This window comes from Rhea pennata, chromosome Z, assembly GCF_028389875.1.
Source record: "Rhea pennata isolate bPtePen1 chromosome Z, bPtePen1.pri, whole genome shotgun sequence".
NCBI lineage: Eukaryota > Metazoa > Chordata > Aves > Rheiformes > Rheidae > Rhea > Rhea pennata.
Window position 1 is genome coordinate 38,205,685 of NC_084702.1, and position 24,020 is coordinate 38,229,704.

At 37.3% G+C, this 24,020-nt stretch overlaps 1 protein-coding gene across 1 annotated transcript in view; it reads right to left on the minus strand.

Annotated features, from left to right (window-relative positions):
- The window catches only part of SRFBP1 (serum response factor binding protein 1), a 70,899-nt gene that overhangs the window by 33,292 nt on the left and 13,587 nt on the right, over positions 1 to 24,020 (minus strand). The window contains exons 2-3 of the mRNA XM_062599693.1: positions 10,130 to 10,218; positions 8,920 to 8,992 (exon numbers count right to left, since the gene is read on the minus strand). Coding sequence (XP_062455677.1) covers positions 8,920 to 8,992; positions 10,130 to 10,218 — 162 coding nt within the window. The remainder of the gene's footprint in view (positions 1 to 8,919; positions 8,993 to 10,129; positions 10,219 to 24,020) is intronic.

Genomic DNA, 24,020 nt, shown 5'->3' on the forward strand with positions numbered 1-24,020 from the left:
CTTTTCCCTGCTAAGATTGCTAAGCTTGCCAAATCAAGGTATTTTGACTCCATAAAAGGAGCAAACAGATGACTTAGGGAAGCAATTGCATTAAATCCAGGGTATCTCGTTTTTGCACAAACATGAATGAAAGCAATGTATTAGTGAAAGTAATATCAAACGTTAAAACCAGCAAGAACAAAACAGAAATCCTCAGTCTGGGAGTCCACCAACCTGCCTTCTCACTGTTCTAAAGACCACATCAGCAGGTGGTAGGGAAGAATATTTAGGGCAAGAGTGTGGCACAGAGGAGACAGGGTTAAGTAGTCCCTTTACAAGGTGTTCTTTCTTCATGTTCTTACTATTAATCATGAATATCAAGAACTAAGTGTCTGGCCTCATTAACATTGAGAAAGGACTCCTAACAGCCAGCTCATCCATACACTTTTACTCAGTTTGAGCTCTGCAACATCAAAACACTGGCGTTTTAGGAAAAAGCTGCTATCATTCACTTCTAAAGAGTAAGCTACATACGCGTTTGCCAGACAGGGATAAGTGAAATTTTCCTTAAGTAAATTCCATTACAAAGCAACAACCTTATTGCGTGACTTGAAAGCAATTACACATACCATCATTTGCACCAGAAGTACTTTCTTTTTGTTCAGACTCTGTTATCTCTTTTGGAAGTGTAACACTGTGCTCACTATTTCAATCGTAAAACAATTCATTTTTAATTTCAGAAGAGGAAGGAAAGGAGTTCTTTCAAGAAATAATTCTATCAAAAATTTGTTACTTCTGATACAAAATGCTCATGAATTACTAAGGAATGACTTCCTCCAAAAATATTGCAAAAAAGGAATTCCGGGGAATTCCACAAGGAAGAAAACACTGAGCATATACAACCCCATGCAGGTTATCAGGATGTTCCACATTTACTGTGTTTTGCTTGTGTTCTCAGAGAAAGGGGTACAGAGGCAACAATAAAGACAAACATCTGTTAAGAGAATAAGTTTATTCCCTTTCCTTGGCATCATGCAACAAAAGAGGAGACAGAAGCCAGACAAAGCCCAGAGCAAAAGTGGAAAAGAATCTGACCTTCAAAGTTAAAGCAAACAATTTTTTCCCTAATTCAATGTCCAAGATGCTTTAATATTCATGTGAGGAACGCGATAAGACACAATTCTGTAACCAAGCAAATACAGAAATAGATGATACTTTCCTCTCCAGCTGTAGTCATGAGGCACTGGTTGTCATACAAACATCCTTGCTATTTTTGCATGGAAAAAGTACTAAAGGCCATTTGTTTAAATCTTCTCTGAAATAGTCTATTTTCGAGTAATATCAATTCGACAGTATAAACTGGAATGGAATAGGAAGTTTGTACGTTTATCTATTAAAGCACCATTAAGCTCCACTGGTCAAATGTGCAGGTACAGTACTGCCCCAGACAATATATTCTTACTACACATACAATAGATGACTAATGCATATATGGATCTATCCATCACTCAAAGCACTCAGTCTCTTGCATCACTGCAGAGTGGCACATAAGACACTTACCCAAAGCATCAGACTTGTGGAAGTCTGTTATGGTTACGTCCAAATTTTTAGATGAATACACACACATCTGACCAGCAGTACTGAGGGTAGTTATTGCCTTACTAGGACTGCTAACACTTGGAGTTGCTGGACAAAAACAGAAAACCATCAAAATCTGCTAGGTACACAGCTTCTGATGGATAGCAAGCGAATGTGGACAAAGCTCTCCATTGCTCAGCAATGCTTCAGCACCGAGAATCGCCTGACAGACGTAGGAGGCTCCAGGCTGCACCTCCCAGACTGCTGGTAGCACCTCATCTTCAAAGACACGCATCCCTCCATTGCAGCAGGGCTGAGGGACTTCAACTCGTCTTACTTTCTCCCTCCCTGCAGTGGTCTGGCAGTGGCATTTGGCCCATACCGCTGACAAAAATGCAACCGCCATGTCTTTCCTCGAGAAGTAGCAAAGATCTTTCTTAAACTGATTATACACTACAGTTTAAGAGTTTCCTATTACTCTTTCTAAAAGCCTTTAAAGGTTAAGATTTCACAATGTTAGTATGAAAGCATGTTGTCTAACATGAAAGAAAATATTAGACACATTTTTGTTGGAAACACATGCTTGGAGGTAAAAGAAAAAGCAGCACAGCAAAAAGGTACATCAGTCTTTGCTCTTACTTAAGGCAAATATTTATGGTGAGATGTTAACTGAAACCTAGGCTACAGAAGATGAAAGCATCAACCAAAAAAGAAACCACTTCTGTAAACCACTACTGTTATTAAGAAATGATAAGGCTTTTCAAGAAGACTGGTACTTAAGAATATAAAAATTCCATGTCAAAAAGATGATACTACAAGCAAGATTTACACACTCCTTAGGCTGACCTACCCTAAAAGCCTCAGTTATTCAGTCCTGAACAAAAAGGCCTTTCTCACTTAAATCACCATTACTTTCATGTAATTGGATAATTTTTGTTCCAAGGCTAAAGATTGTAAAAATCACCCACAAGACTAAAACTCTACCCTTATGAAACAATTTGGCTTTTATAAGCCTGATGGTTTTAGAGTTCATACATACTTAACCCCATCTCTGTTCATATCTTGTTAAGATACATAAAGTTAAGGAAAAAATAATTTAGAGTAAAACATTCTTCTCCTCTCTCCTCCTGTAATAAACTCATTAAAACAGGATATTTATTGAAGAATATGTTAAGTGTATTAAAGGAAAAACATTGTCTTGTCTTGACATATCTGTTCCCATCAGTAACTTTAAAAGGTAGAGTATGCATCTTTGCAAGTCATTTAACAGTGCTTGTAACTAAATGTTATTCAACCCAAACAAATAAGAGATTTTCCTTTTAAGCATTACAAATATCCTTTCTTCATATCTCACTAGCAGACACTCTCCAAACAATATTGATGTAACATATGCTTTAATGCCATCATTTTCATCTTATGGTGTGTGTGTGTATATATATATATATATATATATATATATATATAAATTAGTTTTAAATCTCTAATCAAAGTAAAACTATGCTAAATTGTATTAAAGATCTAATTTAGCAGAGAAGCTTAAACAATTCAAGGTAAGTTAGCCACTGCTAGTAATTTGCTAGATAATCAGTTACTTCTGTGTAAACAATTTTTAAGTATTGCAGTTTCCTAAATAGGGCAAGAAGCTCTCTACAGTGGGTAATTAATCCATTTTGACAGTATCACATTTGATAAATAAAATTCCCGCAAGTGTACACCGTTGTCTATTTCAGAGAAGTAGAATCACAGCATAAAGCCTAGCAGGATCACCCTGTTCTTTTTTCTCATCTTTCATGAATTGTCAAATAAGTATTTTATACAGTTTTGGCAAAATGAACTCAGAAGAACTCAGAAAACAGTGCTCTATTCCAACAGCTTTCAGAACTCCTGCAAACAATTAACCCAGTTCCTGCATCCACGTAGCTGGAATTTTTAACTGCTCTCATTTCCCACAATGTTTATTTCCGACCGTTGTGCTCAAGACACTATTAGCTGTATTTGCTTATTATCAACTTTTTAGATCTCCAGCAATAACAACAAAAGCACACAAGAAATCAGAAATTAAATGTCATTCCAAACCAAATGGCACAATTTCCATGACACTATTTAACCAGAAAAATGAGCATTTAACATCCTACTTGTATGAAACAGTTATTGACAATATTGACAGTGAAACTGTTAGAAGCGTCTGTTTAGGATCCACTTCAAGATAGGAAAAAAGTATCCCCAAGACTTAAGTGATAAAACCACTATTATCAAATGATAGCAAGCATTTTCTCCTCATACTATATAGAACTAGTAGTGGTCCAAGCTAGAAATAACAGTTAATGAAGCAGAAGTAGAGAAGAGATGGAAAAGACCCTACCACAGAAAAATTCAGAACTGTTGTAATAGATAACCCTACAATATTCAAAAGGCAAAACAGTCAGCTCTGCTCACAGGTAAAATTTGAATTATCATTACTTTTGTATTCACTTTTACTTAATTTCAAAACTGTATTTAAAGAACAACATCATGGAAGTATATGTAATTATGAGAACTTGCAACTGAAAATTCACTTTTGTCTTATTTTTAAAGAGTAGTAGCTCTGAAAAGTCCTACCGAGTTGGAGGCAATCACTAACAACATCCATCAGGCAAACAAAGTTTTTTTTTGTTTTTGTTACAGTTAGGATGAAAGACAGAAGTTCCAAGAAGTAGCAGCAGGTAAATTGAAGATGCTTTGTGTTGACCAAGAAACAAATTCCCCCATATAGACATAAGCAAACTAGTTCAAAAGGTTTATTAGTTTAATGGCAGCTGAATGTGGAAATATAATTCTTAAAGGCAAGCAACTCTACCTCAACTCTTCATCCCCCCCCCAACCCCAAAACCTACAACAGAAAACTCTCAAAAATCACAGAATTCCAGTCTTTCTTCCCTAAGCTTGAGACAAATCCCTTGTGAAACAGAACCCTCCTCTTGTGTCTTCCAAGGGTATCAGTAGAAAGCACTTCCAAAAAGGCACTTGTCTGAGCTAGCAGTTCCTAAAAGGCTTTTTTCAAAGATGTGGTAGGGGAAAGATGGTCTGGGTCTGATCTCGACTGGTGGAAGAAAAAATCCTATTTAGAAAGTAGTGTGCTGTCTTTGCCAACTCTGAGGAAAACTTGGAAAAACTGTACTATTCTCTTTCTCCAGGATTTTCAAAGACTTATCAATCTATAACAGCCTTTTGCAGCTTTGTTCAACTAAAAACAAAAACAAACAAACAAAAAAACCCTGTGCTCCCAGATTCTGGCATAACCCTCACTTTTTGACTACAAGCCATGTTGGCCAGAGTAAGTATCGTTGTGGGTTCTTTTCTTTTCAACTTCTCTAGATTTACAGCTTGCTATACTCCTCAAGCCTAGTGACAGCGAAAGGACCAAAGTCAGTGGTTAATATACCCTGATTTTGCATGGGGAAAAGCACACCAAGACAGATTTGCAGCTTTATGCTTCAGCGGATGGAGAAAGCTATGAGGATGGTCTTAAAGGAAAAGTAAATTGACAAAGGGAAACGTAGGAAGAAACACAAAGTAAAGCAGCCGAGGAAAATGGAAAAGATTTAGGAGAGCATCTGCACAGTTTCAGGTGCATACTATTGTAAACACTGTATACACGTGAGTCATAGATTCCACATTGCTAGGAGCTACAAAACATTAAGAATCATTCCTCCAGCCTGCATTCACTTAACACTGAAAGTAAGCAAATTACTCAGTGATCTGGAGTCTGATTCAATCAATTATCAGGCTGTTCACAATGTAAAACTACACATCTTTAAAGGATGATAAAGGAATAGAGAATAAAAGAAAACAGAGTTAGGTTCACTTTTCCTCGGAACATTCTTGACTTCAGTGATTTCCACGCTTTATTAGTGTATGCTATTCTACCTCTAGTGTCACTCTTTTTTTTTTTTTTAATGTAAGTTTACACTTCCTTTCCCCACATATGGGAACTGAAATGGAGCAATCTTCTCCAAGTCAAGTATAATACCGAGAAAAGTTTATATGTAATATTTTGCCTAAAGCCAAGCAGAGAGGCTCTGCTGGGCAGTATCAAATAAATAGCTCAGAACCTTGTTTTTACTATTAAGTTACAGCACATGACTGTAATAAGCAGCCCAATACTTATTATCCCACATCCACAAATAAATTTATCTGCTCATCTCAAGCACTTGCCCTTCCCAAGTTCATGCAATCCTTTTCCATAACTACTAACACAAAGAGCCTGCTCAACCTTTCATCACTCTTGATCTTGAAGGATATAATTTGGCAACTGGCGCAACTGGTTCCTGTTTTCTATAAAGGAATTGTAACTTAAGTAGAACTTTCCTTTTCATTTTGTATCACTGCATGTTAACAGTTGTACTGAAAACTTCCAAGTTGAAAAGTATTATTAGAGGTTACGCATACAGGAATTTGCCAAAGACTCTATTCTTCACCTGCTCCTCTCTGTTTTTTCATATTAACAAAAACAAATTGCCAGCATCATCATCTTGCTAAGAATACTAGATGCATTTGACAGAGTAGACAGGCCATTATAAGCATGTCAGAATTAGAATAAAAATTAAAACATTGTAGATGCTATTAAGTAAGCATCTTCAATTGCCTTAAGTATTTGGATAAAGAGAATAGATCTTCAAATATTCTAATAGCTTTGTGAAAAAAATATTCACATAAATAAAAAACAATGATGAAAAAAATCAGCAACAAAAAAGGCAGACATTTTTCATTACATAAAGCATGTAAGGAGAAGTTGATGAACTATTTCTGTAAGTTCTATGGAAAATGATTGATTCCTATATTTTGGACAGGCACACACATGCAATCCATCAGAAAAGAATTTGCATCTCCACTGAAAAGTATCTAGGGTACACATTGGAACTGCTGGAATAATCCAGAAAATACAAGTTTGCTTTAAGTTGCACCTTTGCAGATCACTTAACATACCTCATTGACAAGTCCTATCCTGACCATTCTTTCCTAGAATTTCCAAAAAAAAAATCCAATCACATTATGTTGAACGTTCTTTATGAATTCCTCTGATCAATAACTTAAGAGAAATGCTATGGGTGTGAGACTTTCACCAGTATAAAACCTCCCACCACATCAAAGAGTTTCAGTGATTTGTGTGAAAGCTCTTCTCTTTGTTACTCCTCCATACTAAAACAGGAACATTTGCATGCCAACTCTAAAAAGCTCTGTTAGTCTAGAAAACATGCGGTGAAAAAAAAATATGTAAACAACTAGTGCCTTTCAGGCAATGATTCCTTAGAAAAAAAGAACATAAATTTTTCTTTTGAATAAGAAACAAACACTATAGGGCTGGTAAAGTGCCTATTTGTTCATTTTGAAAGACATAACAAAAAAAACAAACAAACCCCCCAACATTTTTGCTATAAAAATATGATTATTAATATATTAAAGGCATATTTTCACAATAAAGACCACTCATGGAATGGTTTCACAGGCAACTGAGATAATTTAAATTAACTATTTGCCTGAAAAGGCAGCTTTTGCTCTCAGTTGCTCACTTTTAATACTCCTCCCTTTCTATATTTCAAAGCAAAATTTGAGTTTGCCTCTAGCTTTCCAGATTACAAATCTATCCTCCTTCAACCGTGACTCTCAGAGTTAACGCTTACAAGTCCCACACTTGTTAAATTTATGTAGCAACCATGAGTCCCTACTGGCAACTGATGCTTTCCTTTTTTTCTGCATAGCTCATTCTCCACCTGACCAAATGACAACGTCACAGTAAAAGATTTTCTGCCAGTGCAGTCTGTCACACTGTTAATACCAGAATCAGCCTCCTACCTTTCAAAACCTCAGTTTAGGTGTCCTCTTACTCTAGACTCCAGTTCATGAAAACAGGCACTCCATGAAGGTGATTCAGCTCACTGAACATCTGCATTTCTCTCTGGAAAGACTTCTCCCCGTTAATTACAGATAATCAAAAGGCACTAAGACTTCTAAACTGACATTTTAAAATACCTAATATTAGGTGAGGTAAACAGACTATACCTCTCAGTTCTCCCACAGAAGTCCCATCTAACATAGGCTTTTGAATTTAGTGCTATTTTTTTTAATAGCCACAACAGACTATGTCACTCAACATACACTTTTACAATTGCAATGACATTTCTAGAGTTCTCATCATTTAGCCTTATATTTCAACAGGCACTTTAAGTGGGGTAACAGAATGACAGAGGAACATTTGAAGGACAAAGTTTAATACCAATAGCCAGCCAAAAAGGCAGACTGCCTCTACTTGACTATCATGTAGCTTGATCACTGTTTTGTGTTATGACACAGTACTGCCCCTTTTCTTTTGCCAATAGCTTATTTTGTTTAAGTACATTTGCATAATACTTACAAAACAAGTGTCTCAACAAAGCAAAAGAGGGGGAAAAAAAAGAAAAAAAAGAGCACCCCCAAACAAACAAATCCCAAATAAACCAACCAAACAAATCCCATGACACTGCCATACCACCTTACAAATCTGTTAAAAAGCAGTTCTTACTGGCCAATAAAGCCTTTCCAATTGCCAGCTTACTTGAAGACTAAGATCTGTACGATGATCATGAAAGAAAAAATATAGCTAAAGGTGATTTAACCGCTAAAGTCTCCAACGAAGAAAACAAGTCATTTAACACTCAAACAATTTTCTCTGCTTATACAGCAATCTTGTGCTCAAACCTTAAGACTGGACTTCGCACTTCATTTCAACATGCATAATTTTAAGAAGGAGCTGTTAAAACCGAGCTGATTAGTACAAAATGTTATGAAGTTAAAAACCATCTCCGAAGCATTGGCTGGTATGTAATAATATAGATGTGAAAACTGTGTGAATTAACAGTAAATTTAAACATTTAAAAAGTCCAATTCAATAAGCATGACCAGTCTCTTGCAGCTTAAGTCACAAGAGCGAAAGAATTTTAAAGGTAAAAGTAGGATACTAGTAGCATCACACAAATTTAGAGAATTATCAATAAAGATACTATTTTGTCAGACACCTAAAAAGCCACCCACATTCCTGAGCAACACGAGCATCTTCATTTCTGCACTTTCACTGTTACAGTAAAAATTTGAAGCATCAAGCATTTCCAACCAAATGAAAGTTTAGTCTGGCAAGCTTAAGATACAGATTATCCTAACACCTTGACAGGTGCAGCAAATGAATGTGTAAATATGCAAATATTCATAATTTTCCAGCTCTATTACAGCCAAGATGACCTTGGGAAGAGTTCACATAAATTTCAAAAATACAGTCCCAGAAAACAGACAAAACTTTTTGTTTCTAAAATAAACTACATTTATCATTTAGTTATCTATATATGATATTACCTTCATGGCACGGATTTCTTCTATCAGCCTCTCTGCTCTTTTTTGGTTCTTTAATATCAAGTCTTCTGAACCCCTGTAAAGGAAGTCTACCTTTATTAAAAAGTTTTTTTTTGTTGATTTAAACTTCCCATGCGGTAGTACTAAATAGAAAAAATAAATAAAAAAAAAATCACAACAGTATCAACAGATTGCCTTGTTGTTACACGTAACATTTTAAGAGCTGAATATAATCTTATGCTTATCCTGTTCTGAACAGAGAAAAAATAGTGACGATTGAGAAAAGCAAGACAGATGTTATTTCATTTAAAAACCTAAAAATCCTGTATGATACACACAAGACACTAATCTCAAATACTGTTAAATTTTTAGATCTGCAATTTTTAAATACAGAAGACAATTGGACTTGCTTCTTATTTCTCACAATTCACTAAAATCGTGGGAGGTAAGTATACTCCTTTACACTTTGAACACAGTAACAAGATTTTTCTGTTGTCTCCAGTGAAAAGCACCACAAATCACCTTGCATCAGTTATAGCTTTAAAAACAGGCTATAAAAGTCTTGATTTAAAAAACACTGGGAAAGAAAAGAAAAACATAAATTGTATCTATGCAAACTAAAGAATGTTTTTTTGCCACAGAACCTTGCAGACTACTAAACTGAGGAAAAATTTGCATGACTTACTTTCAACAGCATAATGACATAAAAGATCAATTTGGACATTTTTAAAGTGCTATAAAAAGATTGTGTAAGTGACTGGGATTAACTCCCAAGACATTAAATACTTGGGGAAAAAAATGTTATCCCACTTTTGCTTTACAAAACTCCTTTTTTGTTAGCAATTTTATTGCATCTGAAATACCATAAAAGTAAGACAGAATTTATGTATCATAGTACCTAAAACACAGGGAGAAGACCAAGTCTATTCCAAAATAATTCTTTATTCTTAACAAACATATTTTAGGTTTATGCAGAACTGTTGTTTTTAATCACATTTACAACAATACAACAATTTTATAAGGAGGCAGGTTAGAGCTTTGAAAATTCTTCACCTATTTCATACTTTGGATTTCAATGTAATATACATACATACAAATTTGTTCTTCACTGGAAAAGCAGTCAGTCTCTCCCATTTCTTTATTATTTTTAGAAGACAATTAACATACCGTCTCATTTATAAAAACAAACAAGAATATCAATATTAAAACTGACTTTTTCAGCTTTAATTTCCCAATGTGTCTGGTTAGCCTGCGAATAGTCAGGACCTTGGCCTTCTTCACATCTTTTCTCATCTTCACAACCTGTTAGAAAGAGGGAAAACATTATGAAGCTTATTTTCCTTGATTAGTTTCCACATACATTTGTTACACTGACTTAAATTTTGGAAATTAGCTCAACAAAAACCATCTTGAAAATGGAGTGCAGTCCCCTGCTAACACAAATCTCAGTTCAAGCGAATCCACATTTCATTTGAAAATCAAACTGCTTCCATAAACATCAGATGAAAAACAACCAACAGTCTAAAAATGTGTCTGAGGTCTAAACAGAAGACATTCCTAACTAGCCATACCTTAATATTATTCTTAGAGCTAGACTGAGCAAAAGATTTGAAGAGACTCAGCTTTTGCCTTCACTTTATTTTTGTACCAGTAAAACAGCACCAGTACTTTTCCATTAAAAAATATTACATACTGCATTGAGCATTTTCATTATGAAACATTTAATATGTATGGGAAGACCCCCAAACTAAACATTTACTTACACAAATAAATACTTGTTTTTCAGATTGTTTTATGTATCAGAATTTGTTTTTGTTGAAAACAAAAACAAAAAGTGGTTTCCTACTTGCTACATTCATTTTCACTGTCAGCTTCCAGTCCTCTGCTCCTTCCAAAATACATTTCAAAATACATAGTATTAAGGGAAACCTGACAATGATATTTTTGGTTTCTTTCTCTCTCCACAATAAAAGAAGCAGAATTCTAACGATCTGTAAACAAATGGTACAATCAGAAAAATCTCCAGAAGCTTTGGCCATGAAATTCCATCAGAGGCAACCTTAGGGCTAGACATTGGCTTCCCCACAAAGCTCAGTTTGGAGAGACAAGGACTCACGATCCACTTATGACCCCGGTTACTTACAATTTAGAAAAAATTAAAAGTATTTATTCAGATATAGCTGACTATCACTGTTAAAATTTCATATTTAGAAGTTCAACCTATAGAATAGGAAATGTTAGAACATCAGCAACAACAAAAAATCCTCACCAGAAAAGATCCTCCTCACAAAAGCTAAAATTTTCTTGATTTCATCTAGCGTGGATAAGACTCCAAAGAGCCTGTTGCATCCTTCTCGAGGAAGGACTCTACTGTATGTCAGATTTCTATCATATCTTCTAATTTCTCAGAGACAACATCAAAATGACCGTATGCTGTCCAAACACCTTCTACTGCTCACTAATGCAGCTCTAGAGGCAGGTGCCTGTCGATAAAGGCCTCAGCTCTGCCATGCCTCCTCGTATGGCCAAGCTCAAGAAAGCAGCACGCCTAGCGGTGCCTCTGCTCTAGGTAGGGAAGGGGAACCGTATGGGGCTGCAGTTACTGGCACCTGCGTAGAGAGAAAAGGAGAAAGGGACGGAAAGGTTTTGGGCTAGGAATGGCCAAGACTTAAACTAAACTCTTAACAGTACCTTCTTTTATTTGAGCACATGAACACTTCATTCCATATGACATCTGAGTGAAATTACTACAAGTTGTTCTCTAATCTGTTTTTAAGGAAAAATAGCTTCTTATTTTACATCATTTTTTAAATGGAGGGATGAACACAAAGCATCTTCCAGTCGAATACATCTCAGAAGAGACGCACATCCAAATAGTCTGGCACTTACAATGCGCAACAGGTATGCCTTTTCACAAGGAGTTTCAGTGTATTTTTTAAAAAAATTGCTATTAAAAGCTACAAGCTACAAACACATTTGAATTCCAATAACTCATGCATAACCAAACACAAAATATATTTAACTTCTCCTCCCAAATATTTTGTAATGTATTTTTTTTAGAAATATTCATGCAGACACAGCATGTTTCTGTGGCCTAAGTGAGCCAAAACCCAGCCTCTAGAGCCACCAGCCAATGAAAGCTCTGTAGACACATGACAGCAGGAATGAGGGAAGGTATTTGCTCTTTGGCAGACCATGCACATCAGTTTATGTAATCCACAGTCACTTCTTTCACACGGGACAATATGCATCAACCATGTTCTTGGAAGTACTCATAAAGTTCTCAAGAAAGCAGTCTGTTCTCTGGGGCAGAATCAAAAACAGAAAAAGAAAAAAGTTTTGCTCTGGATTTACAGCATCCCTGAAACAACGAGCATTAGACCACCAGTGCGGCTCTAGGACTGTTATGTCAAAAAGCAAGATATGCAACTTTTTGAGTTAATATATATATATATATATATATATATATATATCACAGAATCAGTAAGGCTGGAAGGGACCTCTGGAGATCATCTAGGCCAACCCCCCTACTCGAGCAGGGTCACCTAGAGCATGTGAGACAGGGTTGCATCCAGGCGGGCCTTGAAGATCTCCAGAGAAGGAGACTCCACAACCTCTCTGGGCAACCTGCGCCAGTGCTCTGCCACTCTCACAGGGAAGAAATTCCCCCTCACGTTCAGGCAGAACTTCCTGTGCTTCAATTCCTGCCCATTGCCTCTTGTCCTGTCACACAGGACAACTGAAAAGAGTTTGTCCCCGTCCCCTTGACACTCTCCCTTCAGGTACTTGTACACATTGATGAGATCCCCTCTCAGTCCTCTCAGTCTTCTTCAGGCTAAACAGGCCCAGCTCTCACAGCCGTTCCTCACAGGGCCCTACGCTGGACTCTCTCCAGCAGCTCCATGTCTCTCTTGGACTGGGGAGCCCAGAACTGGGCACCATACTCCAGATGAGGCCTCAGCAGGGCTGAGGAAAGCAGCAGGATCACCTCCCTCCACCTGCTGGCAACACTCTTCCCAATGCACCCCAGGAGACCATTGGCTTTCTTGGCCACAAAGGCACATTGCTGGCTCAGAGTCAACTTGTCATCCACCAGCACTCCCAGGTCCTTCTCTGCAGAGCTGCTCTCCACCAGGTCAGCCCCCAGCTTGTACTGGTGCCTAGGGTTATTCCTCCCTGGGTGCAGGACTCTGCACTTGCCCTTGTTGAACCTCATGAGGTTCCTCTCCGCCCAGCTCTCCAGCCTGTCCGGGTCTCTCTGAATGGCAGCACAGCCCTCTGGAGTGTCAGCCACTCCCCCCAGCTTGGGATCATCAGCAAACTTGGCACTTTGTCCCCTCATCCAGGTCATTGATGAAGAAGTTGAACAGGATGGGACCCAGTACTGAGCCCTGGAGAACTCCAGTAGCCACAGGCCTCCAACTGGACTCCCCGCCACTGATGACGACCCTCTGAGCTCTGCCTTTCAGCCAGTTCTCAATCCACCTCACTGTCCACTCATCCAGCCCACACTTCCAGAGCCTGCCTAGGAGGATGTTATGGGAGACAGTGTCAAAAGCCTTGCTGAAGTCAAGGTACACAACATCCACTGCTCTCTCCTCAACTACCCAGCCAGTCATGCCATCATAGAAGACTCTCAGGTTGGTTAAGCAGGATTTCCCCTTGGTGAATCCATGCTGGCTACTCCTGATCACCTTCTTTTCCTCCATATGCCTGGAGATGACATCCAGAATGAGCGGTTCCATCACCTTTCCAGGGATGGAGGTGAGGCTGACTGGCCTATAGTTGCCTGGGTCCCCCTTCTTGCCCTTTTTGAAGACTGGAGTGACATTGGCCTTGTTCCAGTCCTCAGGCACCTGTCCTGTTCTCCATGACTTTTCAAAGATGATGGAGAGCAGCCTGGCAACATCCACCAGTCAGTACCCGTTGGTGCATCCCATCTGGGCCCGTGGATTTGTGGATGTCTGGGCTGCCCAGAAGGTCTCTAATCCTTTCCTCCTCAACCAAAGGAAAGTCTTCCCTTCTCTGGACTTTCTCCCTCACGTCCAGGCTGCCGGATTCCTGAGGGCTGCCCTTAGCAGTGAAGACTGAAGCAAAGAAGGCATCCAGTAATTCTGCCTTCTCTCTCTATGTATATATGCAACTTATTTTAAAATAAGTAAATATTTACTGATAACATTTAGTAATATTTCTGCTATAAATACCTAAGAAAACAACAAAAAAGGAAGAGTTTTCATAGCAAATCTTAAAATGGTTGCAGTACAAGACAAGTTCAGATTTAACCCTGCCCTCTGACTTGGAGGCAAGGATTTTTATCTACCTATAGGTGGTAGTAAACTCAAAAGAATAATTACAGCTACAGGCAGCTCCCAAACCAAATGATTTCTGTCCCAACAGTATCTCATTCAAGAATTGCTGGAAATTCAGGAACTGCATGGTTCTAAGCAGAAAGAAGCACTTTAAGTGTTCTCTACAATAAAGACCATAGGACACATTCCTCTTTTGAAGGCATTGCTTTATTCTGTAGAATAAAGTTATCCCAGAAGCAATTGCAATAACGACTACTGAATAGTGAGAACTGGTCACAAGTATCAGGACAAATTAATTTTGCATGAGACTTTTATAGATTATATATAAATTAAATCTGAAGAAGTCTTAGTAAAAAGGAATCCTTCTTTCTAAAAGCAGCCCAGGTAATAACATATACCAGTCTAAAAACACATTAGCGTGTTTCAAATGTTATCCTTAGAAATTACACCAAAATCATCTATATTCTACCCATGCTTCCTGCTGATACTATAAATAAAATAGATATTCCTAATATTACATATCTCAAACAAACACAAAGTAGAAAAAAAGAAAATCATAGTTTTAAGTGTCTCACGAAGAGAGGCTTCCAATTGTCCCAATGGCTTACAAGCTGCAGTAAGTGCCCCCGAAAATATTATGGGCACCGGCCAACTGCTTACAAGCCATTTCCCAGGACACATGAACAACCGCTGCTGCTTTCTCCACAGAACAGATAAATAAGACACAGCAAATGAAGAAATCTTTGTCAATGGAGTGGAAAAATATTTTAAGATTTCATCTGCATTTGCAAAATTTAGAAACATACTCCTCCATCTGTTCCTTCATTAAATAGACAAAAGACTATTGATAATTTCAGTTCTATTTTGGGAAAATAGAATTTGTAGCATTTTATTCCATCTTTACTGGTTAACACAAATCTAGAAAGAAAAAGAAATGGATGATTTTTCCTCTTGCATGGTAGCCCAATGAAATCTCCACCAATATTCAGCAGTTTCATAATATTCAAGCAGGGGAAAAGGATGGTGGTGTTGGAAAGACACTGACACAGGATTGTTTAATCATACTTTTGATCTCCAAGTTTCTTTCTAGTATTTTTTGCAAGAAAATTGTTTTGTTTGAACATTGACATTTCAGCCAAAATCAAATTTTATTTGATTTTATCTATTAAAGAAAAAAAAAGAAAATAAAAGCCAGAATCAATGATGGACTTGCTGGAAAGGGTTTTTGATCACATAGTATTCCTTTTAAATTAATGGGACATGTTGTTTGTATATAATAGAAGTGTAATAGAACAGAAAGTTATTTTAAGAGTATCCAACTCAAACTGTTGCAAAAAACTTTTTATGAAAGTGTTCAGGTTTCTTGAAGAGAAGTCTATGGAATTTGTAGATGAAAGAACCAGAAAAACAAGAACAGAAAAGGAATAAAACCTGTTGTTGGGTCCAAAAAACTAAACACTTTGGAAGAGGCCTCGTATCTGTGATGGCAACAACTATACACCAAGCAATATGGATGAAAAAATGGCATAGGCACACATTACATAGAACTTTGCTGCTGTTGTCTTTAAAATAAGAAGGCAAATACCTTTTGACTGTTCATGTGAATTTCTCAAAGGAACATTACATTAGAATGAAATGTTATACTTGGCTACTTTTGAAACTTGTTTTGAGGTTTGTACAGGGAACATGTCTCCAAACTAAGCTAGCATTCAGCCAATTAGAAAAAATACAGGAAAGTGTGACTAAAAATTTGTAGATGTAGCAAGAAAGGTACGTGTCTACTCTGAACTATAGCATCAACTGCACTTCAAAAAAAACATTCTTCAAAAATTAATAATCCAATGGATTAAGAAAAAAATAAGCAGTAACATTTTTCCGCTCAGGACTGGTTTAATATCTTCTGTTCAAGACGCTGAAATATTAGATGATCTTTGTAAGTTTACAACAAGAAATCTAAAATATTTTTCTCATGTTACCATGTAAAATAGCTAGTATCATACATGAAATATCTGCAAGATGTAACATGTCTTAAATTCTCAAACTAAAATTTAATAAGAGTCTATTTATGCAGCTGGTCCCTGCTTCCAAAAGGCACAAAAGCCAATAAACTGACGGTCATGTCTTTTTCCTCTGAGCAGTCTGAAGCACATACAACTGTTCTCCCTGGGCTTCAGCCCACGAGGTCCTGAACATCTTGGTCCTGACCCAATAATGCACTTAAACAGAGAATTAAACCATTAAACAACCAGCACTGGGCAATGGACTGGAGTTCCTTCATCTGCTTCTGCTTTATGCCAGCTCAGTCTAGTCCTAGTTCCTGTACAAGTAACTAGGATAGATAAATCATTCTGCTCTTCTAACGAAGGATGCTGCATCTAACCTCATCAAGTAAAAATAGCTCACCAATTTAAGAGTGGAGAGTACTGAAATATCCATAATGTTATACTAACACACATATACATTGAACAGACGTCCCTCTGCTCTGCTCCCAAAACGAAGACATCCCCAAAAGGGTTGTCTTCAAGGTCAAGACATAATTGCAAGAATTTTTTCTACAATTTTTTACAGTTTGTAGATATCTTTCCTGAATAATGTTCTGTAATTTTACACAGAATAGTATTAATCTATTTTGGAATATTAATGTCTTCTACGTCTCCCCCAGCAACTGTTTCAGCAAGAGCAGATAAATTATTCTTATGTGAGCTGAAAATGCTCTCCTGGTAGCAACCAGGACTCCTGATATCACTTGATACATGAAAGGAAAGGATAGTTTTGAGTTTGCATCTCACTTGAGCTTTTTTCCTTTGCTTTCAAGGCTAACATGTCTTATCTGACATGAAGGTAAGAGATGACTCATGTCATCCCACTTGATATGAGTGGGATGACAAATGACAAAAAAAAATCAAGAATGCATCATGTAAATTTTGCTTCAGAAGAGAGCCCATTTTAATATACCTAATCATACCTCTGTCAACAGATTACCATGTACCTGCTCACACTGGGCCTAGCAAAAGAACTGTTAAAGGATGCGGGTAGCAGCTATACTCACTCCTACAGGAGACCTTCATGCCAAGAGAAGCTTAGCAGATTGTGAAATGAAATTCTGCTCCACTGACATCAGAATGGCGCAATGTGAAAGCAGCAAATTATTTAGATGTTCTTAAAGGCATGCAATAGCTCCTTAATTTTGATACAATAGGAAATTTGTTCAAGAACTCCCAGTTTAAGGAGCACTGCTGCAACAAAAAGGGAAAAGTTATTAAAACACTTCAAAAGCATTTCACAGGATCACCAGGTGGGTTTTGAATATCTCCACAGATATTCAAATGTATCTCCATATACATTTGTGTATGTTACTCAAGTTATGCATAAGCAAATGACACAGTAAGAAGTCCAACTCTAAAAGAAAGAAAGAAGTGAAATATATTTAAGTGAGTATTCAGTGTCTCTCTAACATCTAGAAGAAAAATGTGGAACTAAGTCTAACATCTTAGTTCTCACTAGGCCTCTTTCCTCTCCTAGTTTTAGGGCACACCAAAAACACTGGTTTCATTTTAGTTATCTGGAAGTCTTTTTCTAACCAAGAAGTTACCATGGCAACATAGTATTCTAAACGTTAATTTTCGGTGCTATTTGGCAAAAGACAGTTTTCAAATTCAAAACACCTGCAGTCAGATCAGATATTAGCCAGAACTAACAATAGTTCATAATCTTTGAGTGAATAATCCAAGTGAAAAAATGTTTCTGGAACTTCATTACAAATATTTCTCTTATCTGGAATGTCAGCCTGAAAGATCTAATGATTTTTAGATTCTTAGGAAAAGTTAGAAATTGCCAAGCTTACTTGTGTTAATATATCTGGAAGTAACCAGTCTTAGATTTATTGCAGCTATTTGCATTAAAAACATTTATATATATATTTATATATATATATATATATATATATACACACACACACACATATGCATATATATATTTATAAAAACAGAAGATATAAAAGTATTCATTTAAATATTTAAATGGTTTTATACAAATATAGAATTCCCCCTCCCCCCCCAAAAGAAAAAAAAGGAGGTTAGTTTTCAGCCAGATCAGTTTCCTGATCCACGAACAGTTCCAGGGCAGAAGAACAAGGTGAAAATGTACAGATGGAGAAGAGAGAGCGCTGAGCTACAATAAAACAAGACTAAGAGTAACCCCTAACTTACTATAAGGATCAAACCCCAATAAAATAAAGGCTAAGGAGTGCCATATTTCTTTTGCAAGTTTCAGTACAATAAGTAGCATTAATCATGCCTTTCCCACTGTCAGCTACAAGTAAACAGGTTCAAACCAAGTGGACTGGATTATACCATAACGCATCTAACACAATGAATCAAAACTTGTGAAACATGGGGGACGACTTTTTCCGGATTAAAATACAGCCAGCTGCAGACCTCCCAGTGCTGCGCAAAACACGCAGAGGCAACAGGGATAGATGTGAAGCACCCGCTGCTTCTCAGGCCCCCGGGCCCCCACTCTGCCAGGTTCTTGGCAGGGTGCTCAAGGGGAACAGAAAAAGCATGCTTGCTACCTAGGCACACTGTCACCATGCTCAGGGCAAAGTAACACACACACTCCTTGTGAATTAGAAAGCAACTCTCCCTCCTCAGTCCATCAGTGCTGCTTTCTTGGTACCTTCTCAACCAAAGCATGGAAATATGAACATTTCTTCAACATAGCACAGTGTTTCCTTAAGCATGGAGAACTTTTGTCATTTCTAACATAATTTCTCCAAGTGGAAACCGCAGTGAGTACTCAGACTGCTAGCAAAGATCATTTTCAGCTAAAGGCTTTGAGAAGTGATTCAAAATATCTCAGACAGTTGGGAGGGAATAAGGCTAGTTTAGAATTACTTGCTCATAGCCAACAACCAAAATTTAATGGATTTACTACTTCAAAGTCTGTGTCTCATTGTAAAGAATCAGGCTCCATGCAGTACTTCAGAGAACACTTGAGCCTCTCAAGTTCAAACCAGGATCTTGAGCTGGCTAGGCACTTACTTCTAAGCCCTAGATAAACAGCGGTAGTTGTAAACTTCCAGATAAGAAATAACTGTGATAAACTAGCCCAAAGATGCCAGATTACACAAATCAGCGCATAGGTCACCACACTGGTGGTGCTGGGGCAGGAGGTGGAACAAAAATACACAAGTCTTCCAAAATGAGAACAACCTGAAGCGGATTCTACCCCTACATTTAATTCATTATCTGATCTTGAGTTCGGAAACCCACATCTAACACTCTGCTGAAAGTATTTCCATGGAATGCTGCAGGGAGGTGAGATCAAGGCAGCCAACACAACCAAGCTCAAAGCAATAGATTTCTATATTTAGGATTTCTTAATTACACCAGAATTCCAGCTAGAAGCCACATGTGCAGTTCACGTCCCCTTATCCTTTGATTTCATACAAAGACAGTAACAGAAAAACCTACCATACTAACCTAAAAATTATCAGGATAAATATACATGAGCAAATCAGGAGTGTTTTTCCTTCAAACTGAACTTTTAAAAACCAAATGAGGGGGAAAAAAAGCATTCCACACATGATATTAACAATCTTTTTATTTGCATATTCAGGAGCATACTCTAATTATTTCACTCACTAGTTTGTATAACTTTTGCATTAATTATAGTAATTGTAAACATCTATCTAAGCCTGTAGAGTTGAACTGGTGCCATGAAAAGAAAGTTTTAGCAGAAGTAGGTATGGTACAACACACAAAGTCACAGATGCAACAACAGTGCAACAGAAATCAATGAAAAGCATTGATTTTAAGGAAGGATTTAGTGAATACTTAAAGAAAAAACACAAGACAATCATGTTCCTACTCCCTCTTCCACCACATCAAGAAGGATAGGTATCTTTCTGTGTAAACTGCACCAGTTGCTTAAGGAAAAAAAAAAGGCAGTCAAACTAGACTGACAAACTTGCATCTCTGTTCAGAGGATTTTTTTTTCACTGAACTGAGTTGCATTATGTTTTAAAAAACATTCGAATTATACTCCTTCTTAAAAGGTCAAAAGATTTCCCTCCTTTTATCTAAAAATAATCCTGAGTAATACTGTTGAACATTTTCTGCATTTTGGGAAGTCCCTTCTGCCCCTGTAGCAACCTTAAGAGGCAAGCTGTCCAGAGAAAGCCTGTCTTACCCTGCAAGCAGCAAAGTTTTGTGTACCAGTTCTCCTTTGTTAAGGCTCTGTCTCACAAGTTCTTTCTGTAGAGGAGAAAGGAATATATGCCATCCCCTCAGTTATCACAATTCACAGATCAAAGTATTAGCCTCATCCACCGTAAGAAGCTAGAACGCTCGCTTCCGATTGCCTGCTACACGGTCAGTAACAGCTTTAAATGCAAATCAAATTCAAAGTGTGTTTGTCAGAGCCCCAGGATATCAACAAAAGGGTTTTTCTGACAGAGCTAGAAGAGCCAGACTCATTACTGCGTAAGTCAATAACAGATCTAGTCAGTACCGGCTCTGAAATAGATATACAAACTATCTTGCAACAAAATCTAACATTAAAAAATTTGAACAGCATTTCATTCCATCTTGCAAGAAAAGCAGCAGCAGCACAAACACTAGTTCAGCTGAAAGGACAAACCAGTGCACCGGATCATTTCTCCTTATTCTGCATCAGTTCTCATCGTCTCAGTCTGGGGCTATCACTCATTTGCATTGCAGAGACATTTACAAGAGCAGAATGGTAGGAGAGCAAGTAACTGTTGGCCAACAGCACTGGCTGCACTGTTTCCCTCCATATTTTTCTTTACCTTCCCTTATTTAGGTGCTCCTTTGTTTACACATAGCAGCGGGATATTGAATATAGAATATATTCAACTGTTCAACTGTTGAATGTTTAAAATACCCGAATGTTTAAAATAACTGGCTAGCAAACTGCACTTGATTTAGTATGCTTTTCAGGAATCCTTGAAGCATTTTTCTGGCCGGTCAGTTGCTCTTTGCATGCTTCTGTTCATTTTACAGGAACTACACAGGCATTCACATATCATCCATCTCTCACGGCAGGCCTCCAGTATCTTACAGCCAAGTAAGTCAGCACGCCACAAGAGCTATTGCAGGTCACCTGTCATACCATCTTACTCAAAATAGCAGAGAATACTCAGAATGCGTTTTGTCATTAACAAAACATTGGGATTCATTTCTGAACCACAACAAGGCTGCTCAACTCCAGCTGGTAGAGGATCAGTCTGCTGCGCTCCAGGACTAATGGGGGGCAGATAAGGGAGGACCAGCAACAGTTGCATGTCAGTCAGTCCTAGCGGAGTGCACGCTGCCCCTTCCTTTGGCACTTGTAGAACTGACCTCAAGGTATTCATACAGCTGTTTATTTTGGGAGTATTTTGGACAACACCAACTGAAGGCAATTTTTCACATCCAGAAAGGTGGCATGGCTTATGGCAGGCTTATTAAGCAAGACCAGAATCAGCGGTGTCCTATACTAATCCTCAGATTATATCATGCAAAAGTGTATTTTGCTTCCCATAATATTGCATTCTTAATAGACCTGGACAGTCTATGGAGGTACAGCTATCCACTGAATATGTGCTACGAGAGTTTAAGCATTAAGCATACAGAAATCTTACCAAAAGCGATTTAGTACTTAATCAATAAAAACTGACCAAATATTTATGCTTAGCAAAGGTTTGTAGAGACTCACCTTTTCAAATCAACTTTAAAAGCTCTGAGAAACAGACAGATGCTATGTACACTTTTTTAAAAAATAAGATCCAAATTAAAATGGAGATTTCTTTATTTTCTTTACTGGATTAAGAGTTGAAATACCCATTGCTACTCACTGCTATCAGCAGATACTGGAAAGTATAGAGAAGATTCTGAAAATAAAGAAGCTATGAGAAAAGGGTGGCTAAGAGTAAAGAATCTAGCAAAGCCTAATGGTAAGGATGGAAGAGCATAAAAGTGCTTCACAGACACCATTACCTCTTAAAATGGCACTAGGATTCCTCTCCGAGTACTAGTGATTTCACATGCTTACATTGCAAATTCTGTATTTTTAGTGTACTTAGCACTTTTTTCCCCTAAAATAACTCTTAAAAGCTGCATAGTAGATGGACAGATTTGATCAACAGGACTAAAGACTCCACTCTGTAGTTGAAGTTTAACTTAATCTGAGGTCCTGAAGCATGGTGTTCTCCAACAAGAAAGTCAATGGAAAACAGAGCATAGCACTGACATGCTTTAGACAGTTTTGTACCTAATTTCAAAGACTAAAAGAGCACGGCCCTTTCCACCCTTCCACATCTCTTTTTTCATGCGTTATCCTGCCATTTATACTAATGTTTTTTCCACACAATCTGATTCTCCACAAATTATGGATTCAACATGAAATACAAGACAGATTATTCACACTACTCTTTTTTGCTTTACTTCCTCTGTTTCTCAATTTCTTTTCATAATTCATGTATTCCTTTACAATCTGTATCTGTTCAACATTTTCCATCAAGTTTGTTTAATTAATGGTAGTTTTTAGTTGCTAATACTGAAACTGCAAAGAATCCAACATAATTCTCAGATAATTCCCTAGACTATATGTTTGTTTATCAAAAAGAGGTCCAATAAACAGAATACTATCTTTAATAACGTCACTTACTTTTGTAGTAGCACTGACCCATCTGATCAGATTCCTAAACCAAAGTTTGCACAGACAGCTGATGTCTGTGTGTCTATTCCTCCGGTGCATCTATTCTGTTGACTACGCTAAGAAGAAAGGTAAAGTTTGCATTTATCTCTGAACTACAGCACACTGGAGTATCTTAGGTTAAATACTCCAAAGAAATTAAGTTGGAGCAGATTCACCATTCTGCTTCACTGGCTACAGCTACAGTTCCTGCTTGATGTTTAAAAAGAGCAACTCCAAGGATGATACAGTAGAAAGTTGTAGAGATAGAGGAAGACCTGAGGATACTAGCGTGAAAATCTAAGAAATAGTAGACACAAAGCTGCAAGATACCAGGTTTCATTGCTTCTGCAGCTTAAACATACAACATATTTCAGTCTTAGCCCATTCTTTTGATTGGTACTTTTTATCTGGTTATTTGGAGAAATTAGAACAATGATAGCTTGCTGAACAATACATAAGGGAGAGAGGTTCTTCTGTACAACACACCTCACGTAAAAAGAGACGTTAATAGTTACTTGAGTTACTTGAATCACTTTCAACTTCAGACTAGTCCATCTGCTGAGAAGCCAGGGAACAAGTGGGATGCACGTGAAACACTACAGTAGCAAAATATTTGGCAAATATCCATATTTTAACACTACTAGAAAAGGCAATAGCTATTTCTCTGAAGCCATCATTCAGCAGAAACTCTTATCTTGTAAGATTCATCTATTTTAAAAATATCTGTTTCAGGATCATTATACAGTTGTTTTGGAGATACAAGTAGTCATTGACAGAATTAAGAAATTAAACTATAAGAATAAAATCACACAGGAAAACAGTTTCAACTTCATAATGTGAATAAAAAAATTATTGTGTTGAATGCAAACTTCAGCTGAAGAGTTACTAAGTTTGATAAATTCCTGTTAAACCATTTCTCCATTTCATTGCTAAGTCTGAAAGACAGAAATGGTCTTGCTATTAATTTTTAAGCTTACCAATCTATAAAGTGCGTGCATAACCTGTTTTTTATGAAAACTGAAGATAACAATAACTGATCTTACTATTACCAAAACCCAAACTGATCTGAACATCAAAATTCCTGCTCAATGAAGT